The sequence below is a fragment of the Echinops telfairi genome, unplaced genomic scaffold, assembly GCF_000313985.2.
Source record: "Echinops telfairi isolate 266 unplaced genomic scaffold, ASM31398v2 ScPeMD7_60;HRSCAF=208, whole genome shotgun sequence".
NCBI classification, from domain to species: Eukaryota; Metazoa; Chordata; class Mammalia; order Afrosoricida; family Tenrecidae; genus Echinops; species Echinops telfairi.
In genome coordinates, this window is record NW_022103958.1 from 31,542,316 (window position 1) to 31,558,803 (window position 16,488).

Below are 16,488 nucleotides of genomic sequence, written 5' to 3' on the forward strand. Positions count from 1 at the left end.
CAGATTTGGTTTTTAGAGACTATGACCATAGACTCCCAAGTGTTCACTATGCCTCCACTCCCCCAAGCAGTCATATTCTGCTTGTGAAACACGTATCAGATCAAGTTCCTGCTCACTAATCTTCCCACCGTTCCCCATAACATTTTGGAAAATCCAAAGCAAGGTCCCTCTTCTCAACCACCTGCCACTCTCCCTTTCGCTTACTCCAGACCAGATATCATTTTTTAATCATTTTATTGGGGGCTCATACAACTCTTATCGCAATCCATACATCCATCCATTGTGTCAAACGCATTTGTACATTTACTGCCATCATTCTCAAAACCTTTGCTTTCTACTTGAGCCCTTGGTATCAGCTCCTCATTTCCCCTCCATCCCCTCTCCCTCATGAACCCTTGATAATTTATTATTATTATTGTCATGTCTTACACTGTCCGATGTCTCCCTCCACCCACTTTTCTGTTGTCCATCCCCCAGGGAGGGGGTTATATGTAGATCCTTGTGATTGGTTCCCTCTTTCTCCCCCACCCTCCCTCCACGCTCCCAGTATCGCCACTCTCACCACTGGTCCTGAGGGCTTCATCTGTCCTGTATTCCCTGTTTTTCCAGTCCCTAACTGTACCAGTGTACATCCTCTCAGACCAGATATTTTGCTGTGTCTCAAATACTCCAAATTTATACCCCTCTTATGTTCTTGATACTTGCCATTCCCTCTGTCCCAAACATCCTTTGCAGGTTTGCGTGTCACATGACTCGAATCTCACCTCAGGTGCTGGCTTTTCAGGGAAACCCCCACCTAAAGGCTTCTCACTTCACCCCTGACTCAGCTCCTTTACCCTGGTTTTTTTTTCCTTTTTTTTTAAACAGGTCTTATTATCTGAAACCATGTGCTCTCTTTTATATTTCTGTGTTGCCCATCTCCCCAACTATAATACAAGCTCAACAAGGATGGGAATTGGGGCTTCCTTGTTCACACTGTGTGTCACCATCTGGAACAGTGCCCAGCCTGAATTAGAACCTCAATAAGTGTTCATTGAATGAAGGGATGAATCAGTGAATGCTCTTCCAGAGGAAGCATAGAGAACGGGCACTTCTCATTGGCCACCACCAAGGAGACAGACAGGACTGCCTTATCCCATTGGCCCCCAGAGTTGCTCTATCTGAGGCAGCAAATCAGCAAGGAAGGTTCAAAAAGTATGTCCAAACAAAACGCACAAGCTAGAGGGAAGTCCACCAAATCCTGGTAGATGCCCTGTCCCAGTTAAACGCGATGCGATCAAGTCCACTCCAACTCATGGTGACCCCACGTGTGTCAGAGTAGAACTGCCACCCATGGAGCTTCCAAGGGATGACATCTCTGAAGCAAACTGAGGTGTCGCTGGGGACACCACGCAGGGGTGCTTCCTAATTGCCCTTCCTTTGTCCAGTCATTCAGCTACTTTGTGCTTATGGAGTGTGTAGCCCATGAAAATTTCTCCAGGAAACTGGAGAAAATAAGCAGAGAGTGCCAATTTGCTGATAGAGCCTTAAAAACAGTAGAGACGCCCAAGTTTCCTTCTCAAGCCTAGCAGCTCCAATGGTTTCTAGAATTTTGCAAGGCTGGTGTGGGTGGAAGTTTTCATTTCTAAAATGCATGTGCAGTCATAAAAGGAGTTGAGGGAGGGTGGTTTTTGCACATACCTCTGTTTCCACATGAATAAAAGTGTGTTCTCAATTTCTAGGGCTTCCAAATTAGAGGGAGCCGTGGTGTCTGTTTTAGTCAAATATTGGCCTTCCATCTTGCAAGTTTAAAATTTTTTTAAAGATCAAAGTTAGGTATACATCTGTGGAAAGATAAGTTTAAAAATCCACAGCTAGACATATAGATATTGATATCTCATAATTCTTTGGATGGGACCTCTGTAATCTATCACATCAATAATCTTGGGTAAGTTTGACGTTTTGTTGATGACCAGAATTAAACCGTGCACGTACTCTGGTTTGGCAACATGTTAAGTAGACATATGTCCATTCTAACAGACCAAGAAAATTAAAACCTTCTAACAGGCCCTAGAACCAAACCGAGCCCGGAACCGACCAGAATGATGATGGCAAAGTGCTGTGTATAAGCCAACTCATTTAGTCCTCAAAACACTCCATTTGGCATAGATTGGAATAGGCTCCCTATTTAAAGATATAGAAGCTAAGTCACTTGCCAAGTCGACCGCTGAGCCAAGAATCAAACCCAGGCAGTCTGACTGCAACGTCTGTGCATGTGATCACGAAGTTCCCCAGCTGCGCCTGGGGATGCAGCCTATGAATTCAATCTCCTTGTTGAGGTTTAGTCAGAGACCAACACATCACAGCCCCCTGCTCGGCCTGAGCTCTGAGCGAGTTGAGAAATAAGACGGGGGATCTGCAGGAGGCCAAACGCTCACCTTGATTGATACAGAAACAACATTGGAAGCCCATAGCCTGATGCGCAAGCCAAAAGACACCGGCCATCTGTCCTCCCTTCGGGCTGAACTTTGACACAGCCATCTGCTCCCACCCATTTGGAGGAAGAGAGCAGGAGATCTCATGAGCTCCAAGGTCTGTCACTTGCTCTATGGAACACGGGGTTTAAAAAACAAAAGGCAGAGAGCGTATAAGGCAGATCCCTCAGCATGGGAGACAAAGAGATGAGGAAGAGATGAGGCGCTTGGTCAGATTTTAGACCCGGAGTCAGCACCTTCTATCCTTTAGTGGACCTCAGGTGCCCACAAAATGTTCTCCCCATCTTCTCTCCCAGGCCATAAAATGACCCTTTGCTCCAGAAGAAATCCCATGAGTTCAGTGCTGGGGCCACTGTTTACGGGAAGGTGAGGAGAAAGTGTCCTTAGAGGCTAACACGAGAAACCATTCTTTTTGTCCAGCCTGGCTCCCATGATCAGGCAGCTTGGCACAGAGCAAACAACATCTACTTGACAAATGCCAGGCCACAGAACGATGCAGGGGGAGAGAGATTTTTGAGCAAAAGCCCACTCGAGTTACTTAGGTGACTAACGTCCTGCCTTGTGATGGCCCCGCACATCCACATAAAACAGAAACAACCCTCCCCAATGCTCCGAGACTGCTTTTCAGAGCCACAGGCCACAGAAGTTCCCCTGGCTAAAAAGAAGTGAATTTTAACTCACCCACCTCTCCCAGTAGTGGCAGGCACTAAAATGGAGAAGACCACTACTGGGAGATATGGGTGTTAAAATGCCTGCATCCTTGAGAACACGATGTGGTTTCACATAACGTGACGGGAAACTCCCAAATGAAGCTAACTTATAAAAATGTCTAATAATCTCTTATGTAAGAGAATTGCAGCAGGACCCAGGACCTGGGTCCTCAGGACCCAGACTGCTTGTAGATATGTGGTCCAGCATTCCTAGAAGGTAGCTCTTATCTGTAGGGCTCAAGGTAGCTGCTGGGGGGTCCAGCCATTCAATCCACATTCCCAGCAACAGAATATGGAAAGGAACGATGAGAAGGAGAAGAGTACGGGTCGGAGTTCCACACATCACGTCCACTTACATTTGGGTAAAATCCATTCACACATTGCTTATGTATCTGTTAGCTATTGCCGAATAACAAACAACCCTGGAGGATCAGAGGTATATAGTGTTAACTATTTATTCTCACAACCCTAGAGGGCCAGTGGTATACAATGTTAGCCATTTATTCTCATGGGTATGCAGGTGGGCTGGGGTTCAACCCTTGAGCTTGGCCTTGGCCAGGCTGTTCTACTTCTGTTGCAGTGGCTGGGCTGATGTTCCTTCACACTATCCTGACAGCCAACGTCAGGCATATAACTCCGTCTCACATGCAGGCAGCCAGAGAACACAAAGGAGTGAATGGCAATGGGCAAGGTCTCTGAATGCCTAGGCTCAGAATTGGCACACTGTCACTTTCACTCTTGTGCCATTGGCAGAGCCCAGATGCAAGCCAAGCTCAAAGTCAAGGGACAGTTGCCCACAACGAGGACGTGGCCAGGATGTAGATGCAGGTGGAGTAAAGAAATAAAACCAGTCATCAATCTACCATACCGGGTTTCCAGGGAACCGGGAAATGTCACCTCTGGGCGTTATGATGGTGGGCCTGACTAAAAGCAGGGCAAGGAAGAAAGGAAGGAAGAGCCAAAACGTGAAGGCACTTCTCAGCCTCTGCCATACTCCCTAACGTTGTACCAACATTGCAGGATGCCAATACTAGTCTAGTGCAAATTCACCGTGCTTCCTACCCTGCACTCAAGATACTGCATGGTTAGAATTACAAAGAGAGGCCCAAGCTTAGCAATGGACTGGGGTCTGAGCTGCGCTGGGCTCTCTCCTGCTGAGCAAGGAGGGGACAAAGCAATTGTTTATTAAAATGGCTGATCTGAAAGCTCAGACAAGAAAGTTCCCATTCATGCAGCCTTAGAAAGTAGGGCCCAAGCCTCTCTGAGAACCTCTCCTAAACCGGAGCAGGATGAACTAAGTTGTGGGATGAAAATATTCAGCTGCTTTGAGACACCGAGCCCCTTTCCCAGTGCCCCCACATACCCAGCAGCTCCCAACTCCCGACCGAAGCAGCGACTGGCATCATGACACCTGATAGGGCCCCGGACCCCTGGGGAACCCTGCTAGGGCCTCATCATCATGTTGGGTCAGTTGGTGTCATCCCCATACTGGTTCCTAAAGAAATGTAACACTACCTTGTCGGTCCCCATCAATCGACTCAGGAAGGTTCCTTGCTGAAGACGCCCCTCCAGCCTAGATTGGAGACCGGATGTTGCTGGTGGGAGAGAGCTGGTTTCTTGCACTGCCAACCCAGTGTTGTTACCTCAACTCTCTCCCCACGCTAGTCCACTCTTCACATGGGGAGCAGAGTAATTTTCCAAACCCATCCCACAGATCCAACTCTAACAATCAAGGCCCAACATATAGGTGGGCTACTACTGTTCAGAAAACACATTTGCCCATAACATTTCATTTAACCTCGCAGCAACTCTCAGAGAGTCCCTGGGTGGTGCAAACAGTTAAGTGCTTGGCTGCCACCTGAACAGTCAGCCATGGGAGCCCACCCACGGTGCCTCTGCAGAAAGGCCTGGTGATCTGCTCCTGAGCAGCCACTGGCCTGGAAAGCCCAAGGAAGTTCTGCTCTGCACACAGGTTGACCACAAGTTGGGATCAGCCCAACAGCACCTCATAAAAATAAGCCACGATTGTGAGATGCAGATGTGAGATTCCAAGTTTTCAAAGGAGAACATGAGGATGTGTGAATGACACCACATGCACCCAGGGCAGTATCACAGCCACCTCTGCCAGGAAATCCGTTTCCTCGATTCCATAACTCTACTGGTCCCTGGTCCAGTCAAACAGCATTGGAGCTCTTTATGCTGAAATCGAGGCCCTTGATTGTCTAGTCCCAAACTTTATTTTTCAGGGCAAAATGGATAGTCTCGGGAACTACAAGGACAGCTCTACTGTCTCCTGTGGAGTCACTATGAGTCGGAATCTACTCGGTGGCCATGAGTGAGGAATTGTATTTCAGGCTGAGTTCTCACGCTCACCAACATACACAATGTTTCTATTCTCTCCGTCGTCGCTCTTTTGTGAAATGGTCAGTCTTGCCCCTACACCACCCCTTTCTTCTTTCATCCACCAGGAAGGCGGATCCCTTCCCACCACCTTCCACCTGCGCCAACGCCTCCCCGTGTCCCAGGACTCTGTTTCCTGAAGACTCGTCTAATCACTTCAGCCAGAATATTTTTCTTACACTGCACCCTCGCAATATGTTCGTGCCTTGAATCTCTCTGTGGGGAATGCTACCTTCCACTGCGTGTTATGGTAACTTTTACTGGATGTATCTTAAATCCTCGCTCAGTCTGAGTAACCTGGAGCCAGAGACCTAGCCTGACGCATGCTTTTGGCTGTGTTGTGCCCATTATAACACTTACAGCTGTCCTTTGGACAGAATCAATACTCAATATTTGTGTAATTGAAAAATGTATTTATTATCTACAATGTGCCACAAACTACTATGTCCTAGGAGCACATAAATAATTAAGACACCAAATTCGGGGTGGAAATAAATAAATGAAGGAATGAATCAATGAATGTTGAAAATGTGATTCTGTTTCGATGTTAATCTACATTGTGTTCTGGTTATTAATTTCTATTCCTGCAGGTGTCTGAAGAAGTTCCCTGGAAAAGGTGATAAATGGTGATAAACCCAAGTTCTTGTAAAATGGTCAATTAAAGTAAAAAGCAAGAACCAACGAACCCACTGCTATCAAGTCCACTCTGACTCCTGGTAGCCCAACAGGACAGGGTGGAGCTTCCCTGGAGGGTCTCTGAGCTGTCAGTCACATAGAAAGCAGACTGTCTCACCTCCCTCCCACAGAGTGGCTCATGGGCATGAAACGCAGGCATTGTGCTTAGCAGCTGAGCATGTTAATCACTCTGCTGCTAGGCTTCCTAAAGGCAAGAAAGGGCTTAAGCTATGCACGGACTCTGTTTAACCCAGTAGGTTGTTGCAGAGAACTGGACCCAATTTGGATAAAGCGGAGCGGCTATAAAGGCACTGAAATCATTTTCTGCAGCACAGTGGTCCTATGGTGGCTCTGTTGGGCGGTGACCACTTGTCCGGTGTGTGTGCTTTGGGAAGCTAGTTCCCCAGGGGATCTGTATATCAGAGATGCTGGAATACAAGGCTTGGAGCTGAGCCACTGTGCGATGCTGCATCACTGGTTCCAGGAGCGAGATGGGGGAAAGGGAGAAGGAAGCACGGAAAAAGAAAAAACAACTCCAAAGGGAGCAAGGAGTCAGCTGGGTCCTCAAAGAGCAGGAAAGGCCAATCGGAAGCCTCGTTACTGAAGAGGTCAGGGAAGGCACGCTAGTTAGCAGAGAGGACACCTGGTTGGTCTCTTCCTGTAAGATCCTGGTAGCTCTCTAACAAGCCTGAGTGGATCGGTCCTGTTTTCCCTGGTTTTGTCTTTGTTATGAGGACAGACTTTTAAAGAGGGTTATGAAAACACAGCAGAGCATTTGTGGGACTAAGGTTTGTGTTAAAATACTCAAGTACTCTAAAATACTTCTAAAGAAGCCAACAGAATTGGAGGTTGTAAAGGGGATGAACAAAACACGGTAGGGCATGAGTGGGTCACACGGATATAGGACATGTAGATGGAGTTTATTATCCTATTTTACTTTTATGTCTGCCGGAGAATCTTTAAAATAAAAAAAAAGTGTTTTAATCGTTGCTGCCCTGGGTACCTGCTGATGTACAGTCTGTGGCCATTCCAAGTGCATAAATCTCCCAATCATAAGCCTTATCCAGGCTGGAGCTCCACCCAGGATGGACGTGTTCTTCCAGCATGTGGAGTTCATCGTCGGCGTGTGAGGACATCTACTCTCCCTCGGCAATGACCCCGATCACCCTGCAGCCCAGAAGCTGAAGGTGGAGGCGGATCATGAGAAGTTATGTCCATTTGCATTGGACAGAATCGGGCTTCTGGGCTGAAGTGACCAGAAGGAGAAGCCCGAGGCAGTCTCCACCCAGAATATATAGACAGGAAACTTTGGGGGTGGGGGTCTCCATTACTTAAGAGGGGAGGAATGATGCTTGGTCTGTTGCATGTGGGTGGGTTTTATCCATACGGCTCAGCTTTTTTGAGATCAGAGATTGTTTTATTTCGTTTTGCCTAGTGCCAACAGCCATCTGTCAGACTGTTGTGGCTTGCAAGTTGCTGTGCTGCCGGAAGCTATGCTACCAGTATTTCAAACACCAGCAGAGTCGCCCATGGTAGACAGGGTTCAGTGGTGCTTCCGGACCAAGACAGACTAGGAAGAAAGGTCGGGAGGTCTCCTGCAGTAGAAGTGTCCAATGAAAGCCCTATGGGCCCCATGAGCCCCAGACGCTGCTTGAAAGGGCACCCTCGAGGTTGAAGGGCACTAAACGTCCACAGCAGTCCCAGCACTGGGCTCATGCCCATCAAGGATGGTGAAGGAGACAGGGGACCAGGCAACCCCTCCTGCTGCTGGACGCGGGGTCACCAAGCCAGAGTGGACTTAACAGCCACCAAGGACAACACAGGGTCGGCACAAGGGAAGAGCTGTGGAAATGCGTGGTGAATGGCTAGGAAGTTGACCTGGAGACGGGGCAACGTGAACATTAATGCTCCCCAAAGGCTCTAACTTGCCCAGTTCACGGGCTCATTTCCTATGAGGAGTAATTAATAATTCAGCAGACAGTAGTGTGCTTGGATGGTTAAGAATATAACAAGCTAATTTCTGTTTCTGCGGCAGCCCAGCATCCCACTTTCCCAGGAGGACCAATCCAGCGGAAACCTCAAGGCCATTGGTTAAGCAAGAAAGACGCCAGGAAACGGGTGGTGGCAGATGAATCACTGTAATCATCGCGTTTTAAACACTGACATTTATTGAGGGCTTTAGGAACTCATACATCATTAGGATAAATTCTAATTTATATCAGTGTATAATAGGCAAATATATAATACAATAAATTGCTTTTGTACACATAAATACAAAATTTGAGGTAGGGCCTCAAGAATAATGATTTCTTAAATGAATAATGCACAATATATAATATGTACTCTATAAGATATATACGGCGTTATCATTTATAACATAATATAGTTTCTCCATGTTTCATTAATGAAAAATATAAGGACCTGATTAGGGAGCATATCTTTAGTCATAGGCAACAGTGCCCACAAGGATGCCTGCATTCATAATGCTAGCCAAGTACACAAGAATTAACCTATTCCAGGATAGGTCCATAGTAAAGTGCAAAAAAAGATTTACTGAAAACGTGGCAAAACAACCAAACCAAAGCATCTCCTAGTCCGTTTCTAAGTGTCAGTAAAATACACCTATAAGGCAAATGGTTACCTGAAGATGTATTTAGCCCGTGGCAGGCAAATCAAACCACTGCTTGCTTTTCAGAGGTGAAATACGAAGGGTGGGGGGAGGGGGGGGGCACTTTCTCTTTGGCTGCAGGCTGCTCCGACGTTCCTCGAGCAGAGCCCACATTTCAACAAAAAGCCTTGGCCTTTGTGGACAGCCGGAGCAACAATTGGGAAAGATGGGAAGCTTTGCTTCCACAAATCCCAGGGCGGTCCCACGAGGGAGACATCAGTGCCCAAATGCAAGCTCCCCAGCGTTGACCCTCCTCCACCTTGGACCTTCTTGCAGGATGCCCACCCCACACAGCAATGCACGGGGTGCGGGGTGGGGTGTACTCGCTGGCTGGCCATGGTCCACGGTCTGTCCAGGCAACACCAGAAGCCCACATTCTCGCAGCAACCCCCCACTGGAATCATCCACCACAAAGACATACGGCGAGCCCAAACTCAGGGGTCCGGGCTTGCTGTCACCCCCTCAAGAACAGGAGTTGCTGCAGAGGTGCCTTGGGAGAGGACGGAGAGCGGCGGCTGAGGGAAGAAAGGGGAGAGAGGATTTGGAGTTTTCCGCATGGGGAAGCCAGGCTGCCAGGTGACACTGGACTGACCAGGAGCGCTGAAGCACAAACAAGGAGAAAGCGGGACAAGACGTCACTCAAGGGAAACTCAACTCCCAGGAACGTACCCCGTCTCCTCCACGGGGAGGTTTCAAAGTGCGGCTGTGCCTCCCGAAACGCCGGCTGGTGGTGTCGCTCACACACGCAGGAGGGAGGCATTTCAAAGGAGCTGAAGTCCTCGAGACTACGGCCTGACCCCAGATTTCATGCAAGAAAAGTAATTACAAAACAAACAAACAAACAAACACAACTTGACACACTGATACAGGACAAACACAGTAGTCAAGAGGTTAAAAGCTACTAATTTACAAGACACACGTACATAAGAAGCCACAACACCAATTGTTAAGGAATACATGTTTTCTCCTTTAAGGATGTTATAGGGTTAATTGTTTTTCACATATGGCTTTTTTCCCCCTCTCTCCTTTGGGATGGGTTTCTGGCATTCCGGGGTGTTGCTGAAATAAGCTCACGAGATGATCCCCATTCTGTGCACAATGGTCCAGTGAGAGTCTGTCCTCGGCCACCTGGTGGTACTGGTTTTTGATGGGGGCTCTCTTCCTTGGTGGGAGAGGGCAACTTTCAGGTGGTGGTTCATGATGGTGCTGATGCTCGCTATGCTTTTGGTTTCTGTTCTTTTCCTTTTTCTTCTTCCAATCAGCCCTGCAATTTCCCCGCGAGGAGACGTGCACCTGGCTGTGTGTGACTGGGCTCCCAGTGCCCCAGCCAGTGCCATGGGAGGGGAGGTCTGCGTGAACAGGCAATGATGGAGCCTGGCCAGGCCAGGGTGCACCCCGAAGGTGGAGGGCTCTGGACGCTCCGAAAGTAAGGGAACAGTTTCCGAGCAAGTTCAGACTCTTTCGGCCAAGCGTGGCCCTTGAAGCAACTTTTTCGTTAAGACTTGGAAACCACAGGCAAAAGGAAAAAAGAGAAGAAGGAGAAGGAGAAGAGGAAACTGGCAGTCAGGGAGCGGTTACCAAGTCTAAACTGGACAAACTCTGGCGGACACAAAGGCCGCTGCCCCCACGGGCGGGCGGGGTGGGGGGTGGGGGGGGCGCCATCCCGCCATGAAGTGAGCTTTCAGTTGGCACCACACAAGCCTGATCCTATCCTTCCTTTTCACCCTAACAGCGATCACTAGCAGGTCTCGGGGCGCTTCCAACCTCACGCTCCAGAGGAGCAAGAGAAGAAAGCCAAGAGCCCTGTGTCCTGCAACAAACATACGGGCAAGTCCCAGGCGAAGAACGCCAATTGACCGAAGTGCTTCTCGTCAACCTGTGCACAGGACAGGCTGCAAGTCCTTGCCAGGCTGGGGGCATGCCTCCCTGCCTCTTCCGCGCCACCAGGTGCCCACGGGAGAGGCTAAGTGTTGGACTGCCCTGCACCCTCTGCTGAGGAATTCATGTCAGTCTGGCTCTCTCGGCGAGACCAGTGTCAATGGTGGACAGGCCACTCACACGAGGAGCACAGGGACAGGCGAGTCTGCTGCCCGGCTTCCTACGGTCGAGTCTCTCCGGGGAGCTCAGGGAGCGCTCTGTAACAAGTGACAGTAGACCCTGGCTTTGGGGGAGAGAGGGAGGCTGGGAGAACAAAGGCGAGGAAGGACAGACATACACTGCGGACACAAGACACGAAACGCAAAGCACACAGCCCATCTTGGCTTCCTTTCCTGAAACCTCCCACCGGCTACTCCTGAAAACCACAAGTTGGCATCAGTGTCGGTCAATGGCAACGGATGTGCCCTAGAAAAGGGAAAGAGTGGAGACTTATTTTTATCGGTCTTTAACAAATGAAGTCATTTAAAAGCAAAAAGTCACTTTAAGGTCTGTGGTTGGATGTCCCTGCTGCTGAGCGGGATGAAAACGTCCCATCAATAGACAAGATCAGAACTGAAAACATTGCCTGAGACCCTGTGATAGGAAGACAGCAATAAGAAAATGGTTGAAATGGTCCCCTAAAGGAAACAAGATTCAATATTACTACTGGAACGGAAGCCAGGGGAGGAACCAAAAACCAAAACGAAATTGAACTGTGGACTACACTATTCTAAACTCACCACCGCTAGAGTAGCTGGGGAGATCCAGGGACAGAAGCCACCACTACAAGCACACACTACATGAGCACGTAAGCATGTTTTAGAAATTCCATATACGCAGGTTCAGGATACAAGACGATAATAAAGGTTACAGCTTCGCCAATCTCTGCAGACATACGATTCCGCTCTCGTTAGAGTGCAGTTAACAATGATTACTGTGAACAGGGAACTCTTAAAATTGAATTGGCTAAATGTAGTCTTAAAAGCTATAGTCTTAATTGGCTCGCTCGCTACTTACCTAAGCTGTATTTATCAGAAAGTCCTGTAAATACAGTGACCTAAAATGTGCTACCAGCGCAGGGGAGCTGGTGGATGCCTTTTATTCGACTCTCTGCATCTTGGATTTCTCTACGACCACAGTTGGCATCGACTGTGACTGAAAAGGTTAGGAGTAAAAATTGAGAAGCTGTCTGTATGTTTTTTAAGAGTGTGTGTCCCACATAAATAACATACAGTATAGACAGAACCACGGCGAGTCTCGTTACCCCCCAGGTTGAAAGACAGGGGGTCTACAGCTGACAGGGGGTCTACAGGAACGGGGCTGGCCGTGCTGGCCTGCAGTGCCCCGTGTCGTGGAGGAATGAGACCGGAGCCCTGCTGCCAACGTACACACTTAGGCACAAATCATGCGACCGGCGGCTTCTTGTGCAGAGGCGGGGAAATGAGCAAAAGAACTCACAGGCACGGTGACTGAACAACAAGCAAACAAAGAAAGATGATGACTGGGGGGAGAGAAGCGATTCTTCACTCAGACTCGCCAAGTGCAGAGAGGGAAGCAGCCGAGTCCTTGGCAGACAGACTGGTCCAAATGAAGGGCACAGATCTCCCACTGGGAATGGAGCCGTGAACATAACCGCCCAGCGGCATTCCCATCTCCTGACTTGGTCTTTCATCCAAAACACATCCCAGTCACGGCTGCCCGCTAAGTCTTCCCTGTCCTCAACCCTGAGCCCCGTCCAGGTCCGCATGCAGAAAATTCCGAACCCACACGTTTCTAATCCTGCTGTTCTTTATCTGGGTGGTGCAAACAAGTCAGTAGTGCTCAGTTGCTCACTTAAAGGTTAGAAGTTCAAGTCCACCCACAGGCACCTTGGAAGGAAGGCCTGGCAAACTACTTCCCCAAAGTCAGCCACTGAAACCCCTAGGGAGCACACATGGATGCCTCTGTATGGATCCAACCCCACTTGCCCATGTGTGACTTCAGTGCAAAGGCCTTTCTAAGCTGAAGCACACCCTCAGCACTACCACCCCACCCCAGTATACAGCGTGCACCCACACCAGGGCCACAGCAGGCGCACAGCGCCTCCATGGTCTGTCTGGCTCTTCACTACGGCATGCGACACTACGTCTTACTTTTCTACGAAACCTCTCTCATGCACAGATGTGAGCCAGAATGGGGGTGCAGGGGAGGTGGGGGGGGTGTGGAGAGAGAAGAAGGATGGAGGAAAGCTGAGGGGAATTTAGGGAGAAGCAGAAAGGAGAGCCAGCATGGAGTCTGGGTCACCCCACACCATTGGACTAGCACTGGGTGCCCAGTTCCAAATCCTTCACTGGCAGTTTGAGTCCCAGGGACGAGGTCCCCAAGGGATCGATCATGTTCTTGTAACGCTCTCCACGGTGCTGAGCTAAGAAGGGGCCCCAGTCAGGCTGTGGCGAGCACACCAGCTTCAGCCTCTGCAAAGAAGACAAAGACACACGGGTCATTGAAGGCATGGGTCACCCTTCCCGAGGCATCGCCCACCCAGTCCCAAACTGCTGACCACCACGCCGGCCAGGGCCCCTGCTGGAGCCCAGAGGTCTCCCACCAAGACGTAGGAAGGTCATAAGAAGACCAGCCCCATCCATTAGCCAGCCCAGGGGCGTTCAATCGGACACTTAGTGGGCCTCGTCTACTGTTACTTACACCACCCTGCAAGCACTATTCCAAGACACTGCTGCTCAGTGTTTGCCTTGCTCCAGAGTAATGGAGAAGGGCCCGTTTTCCGCTTCTGCATCCCCCCTCCAAACGCAAAGAACCCAAAAGCTGCCCCCTCCATGGCCAAGTGCAGTCTGCAAAGGACAGATGCGCAATTACTTTGGTGCTGCACATCAACAGTGGGCTGGTGCATCAAAGTAACTGGGTGCTGTTTCGCTTATTTCCAAAAAGTATATAAATGACTGAAGAAAAGAAAGAAAGAAGGGGAGGAAGCCCAACACCCAAAATACATTGCCAAGAGTAAGCCAAGATTTTAATTGTCTGTTAACAAAAGTATATGCTTCTGACTTGGTTTGGCTATGTGAGTTCTTGCAAGTGAGCTAAAAATAATGGGGATGTCTCTAATCCTTCCACTGAACTTTTTATGGAAAACAGAACTTGACTGGAATATTTTATAGAGAAGGGAAAGAAAACATATTTCTGGCTACAGAGCAGGGAACGATTATATGTTTATTACCTATTAATGTGAAGCTGGTTCTTATAATTGTTAGTTTAATCTCCTCCTTAATCATCAGCTTGCAACCTTTGTGTCCCAAATCAACCATCGTCAATTTATAGAGCAGACTCGGCCGTCTAGAGCAGCCCAGCCTGACAAAAGTAGCAGAAGCTAAGCCAGCTTCTGCTCAGAGGGAGCGGGCGTGATTTCTGATCAGTGGGTGAGAAGGTCCAGCTGGGGTATAAGTGAGCCGCGCCCAGTATCGGTGGGGCCACCGTCATTTACCACCATGGGTCAACAAACAAGATTTCTGGGCCTAAAACCTGGAATACTGCCTCAGTACTGGGACTCCTTGACCTCTTTTTCAACAACTCTATCCTCTTCTTTATCCAATGAAAATCCAAGCTACCTCCACTCTGTGTGGGCCTCAGTGAGATGATTCAAAGGCCCCTTCCTTTCTGCCAATGGCTGACCAAGAGGAAGACCCCTAGAGCTGGTCTGACCCCTCCGGGCAGTTCTTTTATAGCTGGGTCGGGCTCTAGCCAATGCTTGTCAGACCCCAGCATGCACCTGAACCTCCTGGGCAGCAGGAAGCTTGCTAAATGACAGAAGCCTGTTTCCCGCTTCCCTGTCCTTCTGGCTCAGTGGATCAGGGGGCAGCACCTGAGATGTGCATTTCTAACACGTTCCCAGGTGACGCTGACGCTCCTGGGACCAAGCTGGGAGCGACACTGGTTCTGTCTGGAGTGCCAGACCGCTGGGAGCTATTCCTAGCCCATCGGAATATCTGAGCAGGTGTCTCGTCATCCGTAACCACAGCTCGACCTCATCTCACTGGTGGACAGCAAGGGCCAGTCCTGTCCCATCCCCTGGGGGGGGGGGGGCGCTCTTTTTACATTTGAAATGGGATGGAGTGACAAAGAAACCCAAGTCTCCTCTCGTAGGAGCCAGGCCCTGGCCCTCTCACTGCGGTGACATGCTCATCAGCTGGGGACCCTCGGTCATCACCGACGCAGGTGCCACATGAAGGGGCATTGATTTTACCTGGAACCCCAGGCAGGGACCTGGACGGGACTAAGCTGGCGCAGTGAGGGCCACCAGGGAAGGGGAGCCTGAAGCAGTTAAAAAGCAGACACCGGGGTTTCAACTGTGGGCGAGGGAGGAGCCCCCCTTCCCCCGACCTATTCCCCACGTGTTGCCACACTGAGGAATGGCATAATAACAGCTCGCCCAAGGGTCGGCTGAGCCCCTCCCCCGGAGGAATCAACGAGATAAAAAATGGGTTTAATACAAATGCCCAGGACTGTAATCACTTAATCACAGGCCTCCCTAGAGTCAGTTTCCTGGATGGGCAGTGCTTTCGGGGGTTCTCCCTGGGCAGAGGGCAGCTGGGGTGGGGGGATGCTGATAGCATTACCTCGATAAATCTGCCAGGGGCCAGGTACATTTTGATCACGAACATAACTGGGATCCAGATCACGGAGCAGGCGAGCATCAGCCAGCCGAGCACCATGGACCAGTTTGGGTAGCGGTAGGAGCCGTAGGTCATGGGCTCCCACTGGTAGAAGCTGAAGCAGAGGATAAACTGGGGAGAGGAGAAAGGCAGTGGTTAGGGCAGTGGTGGGAGGGGTTTCCTCGCTGGGCACAGGTGAGTGCTGAGCCCCTGCCATGAGTAGGATGGGTCCCCAGCTGGGATTCCACTGTCCCAAGGATGGTGTCCTTCCTCCCATTTTGCAGAGGAAGAAACTGACAGGCAAGCACACTGGACCGTCCAGTCGGTAACATCAGAGTAGGGCTGAGCTGCGTGGGGGGTGGGGGTTCTATGGCTCTGAGCGACTTTTCCCACACAGATCTCCAGGCCTTTCGTGGGAGGCACTTCTAGATGGGTTCAAACTGCTAGCCTTTGGGTTGGTAGCCAAGAGCTTAAGCATTTGCATCAGGTACAGGCGTGTGAAGACCACATGTGTAGCCAATGACAGCCTGGGCTTTGCCATCCGGAGAACTGGACATGGGCATGGACGTACGGGCATGGGCCCAGGCAGGGCAGCATGTGTGTGTGGTGAGGGGGGATTGGGTCTTTTGAAAAAGAAGGTTTATGGGTACTTTCCAGAATGAATCACCACACTGTTCATATAAGAAGGGAAGTTGTTGGGTGCCCTGGAGCCGGCTCCAAACCACAGCGACCCCGTGTGCATCAGAACAGGATACCGCCCAGTCCTGCGCCGTCCTCCCAACTGCTCCTAGGACGGAGGCCAGCGTGGCAGCCACGGTGGCAGTCCATGGCGTCAGGGGCCTTCTTCTTTTTTGCCACCCCTCCACTTTACCCAGCGTGAGGTCCTTCTCCGGGGACTGGTCTCTCCTGACAAGACGCCTGAAGTACGTCCTTGCCCATAAGGAGTGCTCCACAAAGTCTCACCGTCCTTGCCCATAAGGAGTGCTCCACAAAGTCTCACC

General features: G+C 49.9%; 1 protein-coding gene across 1 annotated transcript in view; it reads right to left on the reverse strand.

Moving 5' to 3' along the window:
* Positions 1-8,963: 8,963 nt before the first annotated feature.
* The window catches only part of SLC6A5 (solute carrier family 6 member 5), a 68,979-nt gene continuing 61,454 nt past the window's right edge, over positions 8,964-16,488 (reverse strand). The window contains exons 15-16 of the mRNA XM_004711600.4: positions 15,452-15,619; positions 8,964-13,297 (exon numbers count right to left, since the gene is read on the reverse strand). Of these exons, the coding sequence (XP_004711657.1) occupies positions 13,142-13,297; positions 15,452-15,619 (324 nt within the window). The 3' untranslated portion in view covers positions 8,964-13,141. The remainder of the gene's footprint in view (positions 13,298-15,451; positions 15,620-16,488) is intronic.